At 45.0% G+C, this 13,259-nt stretch overlaps 1 protein-coding gene across 9 annotated transcripts in view; it reads left to right on the forward strand.

Annotated features, from left to right (window-relative positions):
* Positions 1–12,928, forward strand: part of NKTR (natural killer cell triggering receptor) — a 55,608-nt gene extending 42,680 nt beyond the window's left edge. For 7 of the 9 annotated variants that reach the window (XM_081345601.1, XM_081345604.1, XM_081345602.1 and 4 more), the window contains 4 exons: positions 1,077–1,172; positions 3,591–3,650; positions 4,972–5,076; positions 11,480–12,928. In XM_081345601.1, coding sequence (XP_081201727.1) covers positions 1,077–1,172; positions 3,591–3,650; positions 4,972–5,076; positions 11,480–11,558 — 340 coding nt within the window. In that variant the 3' untranslated portion in view covers positions 11,559–12,928. The remainder of the gene's footprint in view (positions 1–1,076; positions 1,173–3,590; positions 3,651–4,971; positions 5,077–11,479) is intronic. The other 2 variants (XM_081345603.1, XM_081345609.1) reach the window with 1 other exon arrangement.
* The last annotated feature ends 331 nt before the right edge of the window (positions 12,929–13,259 follow it).

Genomic DNA, 13,259 nt, shown 5'->3' on the forward strand with positions numbered 1-13,259 from the left:
CGCCGCGTGCCCCCCACTCCTCCTCCTCCTCCTCTTCTTCTTCTTCCTCCTCCTGGTCGGCTTGACACCCCCATTTCGGCTGCTTCGCAAACTGCTTCCTCCACCCCACCCCACCTCACCCCTCCCCGCAAAAGATGCCGGGGTCGACAGCGTTTTTTCTACCCGGAACAAGGGGTAGAAGGGCCTGCGGAGACTGACACCAACCCGAGTGCCCAAGCGGGTCTTCTCAGCATCAGGCAAAGTAGCTCACATGCAAAACAAGCCCGGCAGAGGAGCCGGAGCAGCTCCGCTGCTGGGGGCGCGTCTCGGCCGGGCCTTGCAGGATCTGGGCCGGGCGCCTCTGCTCGCCGCTCCGGCTCCTCTGCCAGGCTTGTTTCGCGTGCGAGCTACTTTGCCGGCCGCTGCTGAGGGAAGATCTCTGGAGAGGAGCATAAGGTGAGCTGCTGCATTTCCCAGCCTCGGCTTATACTCGAGTCACCAACTTTTTCCATTTTTGGGGGGTAAAATTAGGGGTCTCGGCTTATATTCGAGTCGGCTTATATTCAAGTATATACGGTAATAAGAAATAATATATTAATATGATTATTATTTTTTCAGGAATATTGGAAAAACTATATACTTAACTTATTTATCAGAGTAATGAGAATTGTATTAATCTAATGTTTGCAAAGAAGGATACTTTGGGGAAAGGGGAAATCGATTAAAATTAACATATGGAATATAGATTATAGAAATCAATTGTTAAAGATTGTTTTACAAATGTTACCCAGAACACACACTGTTTACTAATTATTGAGTGATTTATGTTGTGTTAAAAAAGCCAATAAAATATCTACCCCCAAAAAAACAAACAAACCCAAGAGAGACTACAACTCACTATTTCTCCGTGATTGGCCCAAAGTCTTCCAGCCAGCCTTCATGCCTAAGTCAGTTGGTGCTTGGCTCAGAGTTACCTAGCTAGGTTTTATGGCGAAGGTGGAACTTGAATTTATGGTCTGTTATATGTATTTTTAAAGGGGGTATCTTTTTTTCGGATACGCATTTTTCCCCCCAACCCATTTCCTTTAAATACACAGATCCCGGAGCTACTCAAGAAGTCGGAGCAGAGGGTGGTACAGTCGTGGTCGCTCAAGAACTCGAAGTAGCTCTTACAACAGTTGCAGAAGTGATAGGTAAGTTGTCTTTCAAAGGAAAAGGACTGGAGAAATTTATAGGAGGCATGATGGCATAGTGGTTAGTACTGTAGGCAAACTCTGCCCCCAGCCTGGAGTTCGAACATGATCGGCTCAAGGTTTGAATTCAGCCTTCTGTCCTTCCGACACCGGTAAAACCGGGACCCAGATTGTTGGGGACAATATGCTGACATTGGTAAACTGCTTAGAGGGGTCTCTAAAGCAGTATGTAAATCTTAAGTGCTATTGTAAAGTGCCATATCGGGAAGTTGAGAAAGCAGCAGTGACTAAATGCCATAGCGAATTGTTTGGGTTTTGTGAACAGCGTGTGTGTGCGGTCGCCAGGGGTTGAGCTGAACTTAGGAAGAATCTGCATCACTTGAGTGGAAATTTTTTAAAAAAAATTTGGGGGGAAAAAGCAGTGGTGAACAACTTTTAAACTACAGGGAGTCCTTGACTTGTGACGGAGCCTGCCCAACACAGTTGTAAGTCATGCACGGTCATAGGTATTGACAGTCATAAATCCATGTGACTGGCCCAATTTTCTGACCTTTTTTGGATGACGGTTATTAAGCAAACACCGCAGATATACAGTGAACAATGTGGTTGTTAAATGAACTAATAATTCATTACGGGCTGCTTTTGTCGAAAACTGGAAGTTAGTGTAACTTTTTGGCAAAACTCTTGTAACACGTGCAAACAACCGCAAAAGCAGGGCGGTTGCCACGTGACCGTGTGTGGTAACTTTAGAAGCAGGTCACGAATGATCTCACCCGGCGGTTTCATGTAGATGTTGAACAGGAGAGGCGAGAGGACCGACCCCTGAGGGACTCCACAAAAGAGAGGCCTCGCGGTATCCTGCGGCACCTCAGGGGATTGGGAGTGGGAGGCACGGTCCTTCAGTGGTTCTCCTCCTATCTCCTGGGACGCTCGCAGTCGGTGTTGGCAGGGGGGCAGAGGTCGACCGCGAGGCCTCTCGTTTGTGGAGTCCCTCAGGGGTCGGTCCTCTCGCCTCTCCTGTTCAACATCTACATGAAACCGCTGGGTGAGATCATTCGTGGCTTTGGAGTTGGGTATCATCAGCACACTGATGATACCCAGCTTTTCATTTCGACCCCAAACCACCCCAGTGATGCCCTCGACGTGATGTCCCGTTGCCTGGAGGCGGTCCGGGTCTGGATGGGGAGGAACAGGCTTCGACTCAACCCTGACAAGACTGAGTGGCTGTGCGTACCGGCATCTCGGGATATTCAGGATATTCCACCCCTCTCTATGGGGGGTGAGTTATTACCCCCTGTAGATAGGGCTCGCAACTTGGGAGTCCTCCTAGATTCACAGCTTTCCCTAGAAGACCATATAGTAGCTGTGACTAGGGGGGCCTTCGCCCAGGTCCGCCTGGTGCGCCAGTTGCGGCCCTATCTAGACCGGGATGCCTTACGTACGGTCACTCCTGCGCTCGTGACCTCTCGTCTGGACTACTGCAACGCTCTCTACATGGGGCTACCTTTGAAGACCACTCGGAGGCTCCAGCTGGTACAGAATGCAGCCGCGAGAGTTTCCCGACACTCCCATGTCACACCTCTGCTCCGCGAGCTGCATTGGCTTCCAGTTGTCTTCCGGGTGAGGTTCAAGGTGTTAGTAATGACCTACAAAGCCCTACATGGCATGGGTCCGGAATACCTTGGGGAGCACCTGCGGCTGGCGTCAACTTCCCTCCGCCCAGTACGCTCCCACAGAGAGGGCCTCCTCAGGGTGCCACCGGTCAAAGAATGCCGACTGGTGGCCCCCAGGGGGAGGGCGTTCTCTGTGGGTGCGCCGGATTTATGGAACCACCTTCCGGTCGAGCTCCTGATGGCACCTGATCTCCGCTCCTTCCGGCGCGATCTTAAAACCTACCTTTTTGAACAAGCTGGCCTGGCCTGATGGGATGGGGTTGGGTTTTATAAATTGGTCTTAACTTTTAATCTGTACTAAGTTATTACGGGCATTGCTGTTTAATTACTTTTTAATTTTTGTATCTTGTTTTTATTATGTATTGCCCTGTTCACCGCCCTGAGTCCTTCGGGAGAAGGGCGGTATACAAATTAAATTAATAATAAATAAATAAATAAGCGTCCTCATGGAGGTCCGTCATAAATTTTGAACGGTCACTAATTGACCAGTCGTAAGTTGAGGATTACCTCCCTTGCCCCCAAAGGGCATGACTTTGTCCCTGAAGCTCAGCTCACCTTGAAAGAGATATAGGATCTTTTTACCTGCAGCCAACTTTGGCTTCGTTACAGTCCCCTTTCTACGTTTAGTGAAGAGTTTTCTGTTAACAAGGGAAGAATTTGAATTCTCAGACTTAAGTACCTCCATCTAAATGCTAGGAAAGTTGTCCGTGCAAATAATTCTCCCCCCCCCCCTCTGTTTTAACAGTCACACTTACAGTCGGAGCCGATCCAGAAGCAATTCCTACGCTCACCGGAGTCGTTCAAGGTAAGCAGTAAGCGCGAGGTTATTTTTATAAACATCCTTGTGAAACAATCTGAAAACCAGTATTCTGACCATTGTTTTATAAACAAATTACAGTAGTCTTTGACTTAAGACCGCGATTGAGTGCAAAAATTTCTGTTGCTAAGTGAAACAGTTGTGAAGTGAGTTTTGGCCCATTTTACCACGTTTCTTGCCACAAATGTTAAACAAGTTACTGCACTTGTTAAGCAGGTAAACACAGTTCTTAAGTGAATCTGACTTCCCCGTTGACTTCGCTTTGTCAGAAGGGTGCAAAGGTGGATGGCGTGACCCCAGGACAGTGCAGCTGTAGTAGTGCATACATGTCAGTTGCCAAGCGCCCGAATTTTGATCAGGCGACCATGAGGATGCTGCAGTGGTCAGAAGTGAAATACAGTCATAAGTCATCTTTTTCCCAGTGCCAGTTTCACCTCAAGTCAAGTCAAGGACTACCTGTATCAAGGGATTTTTTTTTCCCCAGGCACGCATGGAAAAATGGAGGAAAAAGAAAAAATCTGCTTTAATAGATAATGGAGAGGGTTTATATTTGTGTAATAAACATGCTTCTGAGTCACATTTGAAGCTTGCATAGCTCTACTTTTATATCCCTTTCTAATTTCCTAATTTTAACACCATGGAGATACCTAGGAATAATGAAGGGATTCAACAGTTCATTTAGTGACCATTCGAAGTTACAACAGCACTGATAAAAATGACTTGGATGTCTGTTTTTCACACTTATGACCATTGCAGCATCTCCATGGCCATGTGATGAAATTTCAAATGCTTGGCAACTGATGCATATTTATGACGGCTGTGATCCCCTTTTGCAACCTTCTGACAAGCAAAGTCAACAGGGAAGCCAGATTCACTTAACCTTGTTACTAACTTCACAATTGCAGTGATTTACTTAACAACCGTGGCAAGAAAGGTCATAAAATGGGGCTGTTGTTAGCTGCGAAGTCGTATCCGACCCATCGCGACCCTATGGTAAAATGGGGCTAAGCTCTCTTAAAAAATGTCTCGCCTACCAACAGAAATGTTGTGCTCAATTGTGGTCGTAATCCGATGAGTCTGTTTCTGGTTGTAAACACAATTCTGGTTATATACAATAATACAACACAAGCTAGAAAGCTTGCAGCTGTTTTGCAATTTTGTAGGTGTCTTCCCTTCCTTCCTTTTGTTAGCACCAAAGATTGGCAATCTAAAAGCAATTGTTAGTTTCACACAATTCTCATTTTAATTACTTAACAATGGAAGTCATTCTAGATCAGATAATCCGTTGCTTCTGGTTCATTCACAAAAGCAGATCCTACACATATGACAGTTACTACAGCCGGAGTCGCAGCTGTAGCAGAAGTAAAAGAAGTGACAGTTACCACCGCTCTCGTAGCTACAACCGACGTTCCAGGTAAATTTTTCCTAGTAGCTTGGCTGTTAACTGGACCCCCTGGCAAACGTTGCGTGCAAACTCTTACATTCCATTTTCAGGTCTGTTGTGGAATTGCCAGCATTTTGGAAAAGCGAGGAAGTTTAGAATGATGCTTCCAGAACAGTGTTTCTTAAACACCTTTTTTCTCAGGATCCCTGCCCCCTTTTAAATATCATGGAGGGTTCCAAAAGAGCTTTCACTTACCACGTTGACATTTTTAAAATTTGTATCGCGCCTTTATTATTTTACAAATAACTCAAATAACGTATCCAACACACCTTCCATCTCCCTGTGAGGTGGGTTGGGCTGAGTCACTGGCTTTCATGCCTAAGGCAAGACTAGAACTCACTGTCTCCTGGTGAATCACCCAGCCAGCTTTTGTGCCGAAGGAAGAACTAGAACTTACAGCCTTCTGGCAATTGGCTGAAAGTCACTTAGTTGGCTTTCATGCCTAAGGGTGGACCTCAACTCACCATCTCCTGGTAATTGACCCAAAGTCATCCAGCTTGCTTTCATGGCTAAGGCAGGGCTAGAACTCATGATCTCTTAGTGATTGGCCCAAGGTCACCCAGTCAGCTTTCAGTAGCTACAAGGGGACTAGAACACAGCCCCCCACTTTCTAGCCTGGCACCTTAACTACATGCTGCTACTGCTTCTCACAATTCTTTGGTGGGATTTTTCATCACAGCCTAGCTGCTAATTCTGATTTCATGAAAGGGTCTTGAGGAGAATCCCCAGGGGTCCTAGGATCACCCTTTTAAAAAAAGTGCTATTCTAGGTTACCTATAGCTTAACAGACAAAAATCCAAAAGAATACTAGTACAATAATTACGCAGTAATTAGGTTACAGTAATTATACAGTAATTAGGATACAATACATCTTTCAAGGCCTGTTTTCATAATTCCACAAGGAAAAGGCTGGTTGGATCGCCCAGATTCACCTCTACTGGCGTTCCTTACTAGGCTCTGAGGCTGGGCTTTGTTGATCTCAAGAGAAGAGAGAAAAAGGACATGGCGAATGTCTTTCAGTGTTGTTGGGCATTTTGGCGTCCTTCCCAAGCACCTGGAAATAGGCAGATGTGGATATTTGATGGCGTTAAAGGTCTCTACGCAGGATGTCAGCTGTTCTAAGTAAAGCTGCATTCTGCAATTGACTGATAGGGATGGTGTCAATGCTGAAGGTGTCCCGTGGGTGTTCCAGATGTTTTGGGATGGCACCCAACATTGCACTTGTCACTTCGGACTACTTTCACTTTCTATTGCCATAGTTGTTCTACTTCTATTTGCAGGTCTTTGTATTTTGTGATCTTCTCCAGTTCTTTCTCTCGTTACTATTTCAGTGGTACCTTTGTACTCAATTGATTTGATTTGATTTTGATTTTATTATATTTGTATACCGCCCTTCTCCCGAAGGACTCAGGGCGGTGAACAGGGCACATATAAAAATACAGGATACAAAAATTAAAAAGAATTAAATAGTAGCCCAGCTAAAACAATCAATAACAATATAAAAATCCCCATTAAAACCCCAACATATCCCCCATCAGGCCAGGCCGGCTTGTTCAAATAGATGGGTCTTCAGACTGCGTCGGAAGGAGCGAAGGTCAGGTGCCATCCGGAGCTCGACCGGCAGCTGATTCCATAAAGCCGGAGTGCCCACAGAGAAGGCCCTCCCCCTGGGGGCCACCAGCCGACATTCTTTGACCGGAGGCACCCTGAGGAGGCCCTCTCTGTGGGAACGCACAGGGCGGAGGGAAGTTGACGCCGGCAGCAGGTGGTCCCCAAGGTACTCCGTACCCATGCCATGTAGGGCCTTAAAAACCATTACCAGAACCTTGAATCTCACCCGGAAGACAACTGGTAACCAATGAAGCTCGCGGAGCAAAGGTGTAACATGGGAGTACCGGGAGACTCCCAAGACAACTCTCGCGGCTGCATTCTGTACCAGCTGGAGCCTCCGAGTGGTCTTCAAGGGAAGCCCCATGTAGAGAGCATTGCAGTAGTCCAGACGAGAGGTCACGAGCGCATGAGTGACCGTACACAGGGCATCCCGATCTAGATAGGGCCGCAACTGGCGCACCAGGCGAACCTGGGCGAAAGCCCCCCTAGTCACAGCTACTATATGGTCTTCCAGAGTGAGCCGCGAATCTAGGAGGACTCCCAAGTTGCCAGCCCTATCTACGGGGGGTAAAAGCTCACCCCCCATAGAGAGAGGTGGAATATTCTGAATATCCCGGGATGCCGGAATGCACAGCCACTCAGTCCTGTCAGGGTTGAGCTGAAGTCTGTTCCTCCCCATCCAGACCCGAACCGCCTCCAGGCAATGGGACATCACGTCGAGGGCATCACTGGGGTGGTTTGGGGTCGAAATGAAAAGCTGGGTATCATCAGCGTACTGATGATACCTAACTCCAAAACCACGAATGATCTCACCCAGCAGTTTCATGTAGATGTTGAACAGGAGAGGCGAGAGGACCGACCCTTGAGGAACTCCACAAACGAGAGACCTCGGGGTCGACCTCTGCCCCCCTGCCAACACCGACTGCGAACGTCCCAGGAGATAGGAGGAGAACCACCGAAGAACTGTGCCTCCCACTCCCAATCCCCTGAGACGCCGCAGCAGGATACCATGGTCGATGGTATCGAAAGCCGCCGAGAGGTCTAATAGGACTAGGACAGAGGAATATCCCCTGTCCCGGGCCCTCCAGAGATCATTCACCAGAGCGACCAATGCCGTCTCCGTGCTGTACCCGGGCCTGAAACCTGATTGGTACGGGTCTAGATAATCCGCTTCATCCAGGACCAGAGGGAGCTGATGCGCCACCACACTCTCAACAACCTTCGCAAGAAAGCGAAGGTTGGAGACCGGACGAAAGTTATTTAACACAGCTGGGTCCAAGGCAGGCTTCTTGAGGAGAGGTCTCACCACCGCCTCCTTCAAGACGGCGGGGAAATTACCCTCACTCAAGGAATTGCTTTGAAACTCATCAAATTTGATACTCAGCGCATTTTGACGTGAAAATTTTATCCCGGTACTCATTGCTCTTTTGGTACTCAACGCACAAAGCTAGAATTACTTGGTGTCGGCTGTCTTGTGATTCAGTATATTATTCCTTATGGGAAAAATTTGTTTGGTACTCATCACGCCTCCCAGAACCAATTAACAAAGAGTACCGAGGTACCACTGTATTATTAAAAATCATTGATCAGAAAAGGGACTTTGAGACACCTGATTCTTTGCCATCTTAGACCAACATGGGTCCCTCCTACAGTTGCAAATGACCCTCTAACTTGCTAGGCATGGCTTGGCACGCATTCCAGAACTCCAGAGGAAAAAATTGGACTCGGCAACAGAAGTTCAGGAACCCATGACTTGCAACAAAATGGGAGAAATATTAGAACATCATTATCTCAGACAGAAGTCTTGGGAACAAATCCTGCAGATTTACGAAGGAAGGATAATTGTGCAATCTTGTTTCCTGACACGGTTGTCTTAGCCTAGCAAGCCATGTTTGAGGAGGGGGTTCTGAAGAGACAAATGATAGAAGACACCCCAGAAAGTTTCCCTTAGTTTTCATCTTCAGATTGTGGAAAAAAATCTCTACAGGTAGTTCTCGACTTACGACCACAATTGAGCCCAAAATTTCTGTTAAGTGGATTTTGCCCCATTTTATAACTTTTTTTTTGTTGCCACAGTTGTTAAAGTGAATAACTGCAGTTGTTAAGTTAGTAACAAGGTTGTTAGGTGAATCTGACTTCCCCCATTGGCTTCACTTGTCAGAGGGTCACAAAAGGGGATCGGCGATGCGACGCCGAAGACAGCCGTTTTCGGGCTGCCCGCTCCGCAGCTGTGTTTTTCCATCGTAAACAGCGCCGATCAGCTGTTTAGATGGATTTGAAGCCCCCTCCTCGGGAGAAGAGGAGGGGGTGAGGCCCCAGGTAGGGGTTGAGCTCTCTGGGGCCGCCTGAGCTGAGAGTTTGGGCGGCTGAAGGATTGAGCCCCCCCGAAGCCTGGGTTGCTCCGAGCTGCGCAGCGCCCCTGCTCCGGGATTTATGGAGCAGAGCCAGGCGTTAGCAACCACCCCTGCCAAAAGGAAATACCTTTGATTATCAAGATGCAGGCAGAGCGGTACAGGAGGTCAAGGTGATGTGGACTCTTATCTTTACTCTCTAGCTCAATGGAATTTATAGCTTCAAAGTGAAAGTGCGCAATAAGTGAAAGTGGGGGAAGATGGCGGCTAAAACTTCTAAAGCTCTTCGGAGTGCGGGGTCTTCCCTGGTGCAACAGACCTCATTGCAAGCTTTGCTTCCTCCTGCACCTCCTCCGGCATTGACGCTTAAGGATTTACAAGATGCTCTTGGAAAGCATTCACAATTGATGTCTGACATGATGGATGAAAAGCTGAAAAAGTTGGAGGAGAAACTGGAGAAGAAGATGGAAGAGAGGTTTAGAGCAATGAGGGTGGACATGTTGTCTATGATTGAATCTGTAGCTGAATGTGTGCAACAGCTGGATGAAAAAGTGAAGGATCTCAGTCAAAAGAACTCTATATTAGAAGCAAAAGTATCAGAAAATGAAAATATAAGGGATAAAATGGACGGAGAATTGAGCCTTGCTCAGTATCATCAGATGCAGTATGCTATTAGAATCAGGGGTTTAAAGGAGAACTGTAAAGAAGATTTAAAGCAGCTGATTTCTGAGGCTCTGGAAGGGGTATTGGGCCAGCCAGCATCTGAAATTGAGGGAAATATGGACAAAATTTTTCGTGTAAATTCATGGATTGCAAGACAAAGGAAGTTACCCAGAGATGTGGTGGTCTATTTTACAAAGAGAGTAATTAGAGATGAAGTTATTCAAGCTGCCTATGATACTAAACTGGTAGTGGCTGAGCAAGAAGTCTTGGTTTTAAAAGAGATTCCTCCGAAGATTTTAAGGAGAAGGAAAGATTTTGCATTTTTAGTACAGGAACTTAAGAAATGTGATATTAAGTTTAGATGGGAGATTCCAGTTGGACTGGTGGTGACGCATGAAGGTAAAAGACATCGTCTGGTTACTGTGGCCCAGGCACGTGATTTTTATAGCAATGTGTTAAAAGCAACCCCCCTATCATTTTTGGAAGCTGTTAAGGGATACGGCGAGGGAAAGCTTCAAGATGTTGCAGACAGACAGATAGAGGACAATGGTGTTGGAGGGGATCAAGATACAGTTTCATTGGATGTTGCAGGAGGCCAGAGGAAGACGCGTGCCGCCTTAAGAAGAGCGAGACGAGAGCAAGAGCAAGACCAGCAGATAGTTATGGAATCTCCAAAGTGTATTTACAGTGAAGATGTGGGAGGGGCGCGGTCCAAAGAAGTTTTGGGGGTCATGACAGATGTGCTCCAAAAGTTTTGGGGCGTTAAGATTGCTGATTAAATTTTTAAATTAGTATCTTAATGGATTAAATTTATCATAGAGGAGAAAGAAAGGTTTTTTTTAATATGTAACACAATTTAAGATGGATGTTATTTGCTTGTTAGAAAAGTATACTGTATTAGGGTTATGGACTAAAAGTGTGTGTTGAACTAAGAATGGGTATGCAAGCTCCTAATTAACAACAAGTTGTCTTACAGACTGCTTAACCCTTTTTTTTTTTTACTCTTTTTATTTGAACTCAAGGATGACCTGGAACTGCGAGACATTTGGTGTGATACATGCAAGAATTATTTTTGATTATGGTTTAGTTTGGTTGGAGATTATTAAGGTTAATAGATAGGCGCTTTTGGCGCGTAACTGAGAATTTGTTTATTTTTTTTCTTTGAAATTAATATGAATAAGGACTGGGATTAAGAAAATCTATTCTGAGTAAAGCTCTTTTCTGTTTTTCTGTTTTTCTTTTTTACTTTATTTGTAATATTAATATTGTTTGTATTCATTTTACATGAGCTAGAGGGAGATAGAACTAATAGTTTATTGCTGATAACATAGGGGTGCTTATGTTTGTTTTTTGATTTTATACCCTGTATTTAGCTCTGGGAAGTCGGGGGGGGGGAGGAGGGAATGGGGGGAAGGGATAGGGAGGGTTGGGTGGGGGTGGGGAGGGGGGGATTAAAGTTAAAATGTATTGTAAAACTTTTTAAATAAAAAAAAGGGGATCACGTGATCCCGGGGACACTGCAACGGTCATAAATATGAGTCAGTTGCCAAATGTCTGAATTTTGATCACGTGACCCTGGGGATGCTGCAGCGATAAATGTGAAAAATGGCCCTAAATCATTCCCCCCCCCATGCCATTGTAACTTTGGTCACTAAATGAACTGTTGTAAGTCAAGGACTACTTGTTTTTTAAAGTGGAAGTGGGTGCCCGATGTGCTATATTGACGTATATTTTGGCTTTTCTTGTAGATCTTACGGTTCCGACAGCGAAAGTGACCGCAGCTATTCTAATTGCCGAAGTCCCAGCGAAAGCAGCAGATACAGCTGAGAGCCAGCATAGCAAATTATAATGAACAGAAAGTTTTTGTGTTGGTAGCCTGCTTCGACATTTTTTTTTTATTATTTTCTTTTCAGTGTCTAGGTAAAACTTAATTGCTGCCAACAAAGGTGGAGCCTTATTTAAATTTAACACAACCCTTTTTTTGTACACTCGTATTGCGGCAATCATTTTGTGTTGCCCGGAGTTCCGTTTCCAAACTATAGATGATACGCTTGACGTGCAGTTGTTTTTCCGAAGGAAATTAGCTTGGTAACCAGGAAACTGTGAAGAACCATATTAGGAATCTCGCCTGCAGTCTACCTGCCTCAAACATTGCCCTTAAATGCTGAAATGATGGTTCATTCATATCTTGACACCCCCAAAAGCGGTGACACTACAGATCTAGAAGGAAGATCTTGGATCTGTAATGTGCAGGAAGATCCCAAAAGTTCCTAACTTAAGAGATCATTCACCCATACAGTTATGAGTTCTGGGAGTTAGATTCATCCCTTGCCTGGAAAATGTCATGTATATTTCGATCCCAGGAGTTAAAAGCTGGTTACCATCCTGTTTCTTGATCAATTTTACCTAATACACCCTTGCAGGTGTAATCCTATAGTTAACGTTGGTGTCTGAACTCCAAGCGATGCTAGACCACATTGAGTCTCCGTTCTTTATCCAGTGAAGAAGCAAGAACAATGTTCTCCTTGTTTCTGACATTAGCTGCTGGGTTTTCCCATGGACTTCTGACTCTGGGTTTTCATCATGTCTGGATGTGCTAACATTTCTAACTTTCTACTATCGCTGTCAGATCTGCAAGTCTGTTGATGAGCATCGGCAAAGATAGCAAGCTGTAAATTTATTTCAGAAAACTTAACTTTTCAGGAGCAATCGAATTTTGTTCCCGAGTTCGAATTCAGCAGGCAAAAATTCATTTTGAAATCGAAATGTCGGGATATGCACAAAATTTTCATATTGGATAATTAACTTTTTTAAAAAAAAACAACAGCAGAAATAACACACTGTTATTTAGTGGTCGAGGGATATGTCGACTATCTGTTAATGCCGTTCCTGAATTTGTTAAATTTCTACGATGCCAAAATGCTGTGCATTTCGTAACATGTTTGGCGCAGAGCATTTTCCTTGGACCTGCTTCAGCCCCCCAAATTTGTGACTTGAATTTGAGGTTGCCATTTTGAATTCAAGGAGGAAAGACCCCACACAAATTTTCCAAGCAGCCCATTTCATTTCCAAAACAGTTGGAAGGATTTCCTAGACTCCCCATTTCATCTCCTAAATATATTTTATTAGGAGCCAAAATGTACAGTTGAAATGATCTTTTTTCCCCTTTGATGCAATTAAAAATACGAATCACTTAAGTATCTGTTGTTGATCTTTAGGTACGAATTGCCTGTTCTTCAATTAAAAGCTATCGTCTTGTGGTAGAGCTTTTACAGGTAGTCTTCAACATACAACCATTTTGCTTAGTGGCCATTTGAAGTTACAACGGCACTGAAAAAAGTTGCTTATGACCATTCTTTACACTAAATGATTGTTGCAGCATCGCTGTGGGTCTTTGTGATCGAAATTTGCATGCTTGGCAACTGGCTCATCATATTTAGGATGGTTGCAGTTGACCTTTTGCAACCTTTTGACAAGCAAGGTCACTTAACCATGTTAATCACTTAACCCTAGCAATTCACTTAACAA

This window comes from Vipera berus (assembly GCF_964194415.1).
Source record: "Vipera berus genome assembly, chromosome: Z".
In the NCBI taxonomy this organism is placed as follows: domain Eukaryota; kingdom Metazoa; phylum Chordata; class Lepidosauria; order Squamata; family Viperidae; genus Vipera; species Vipera berus.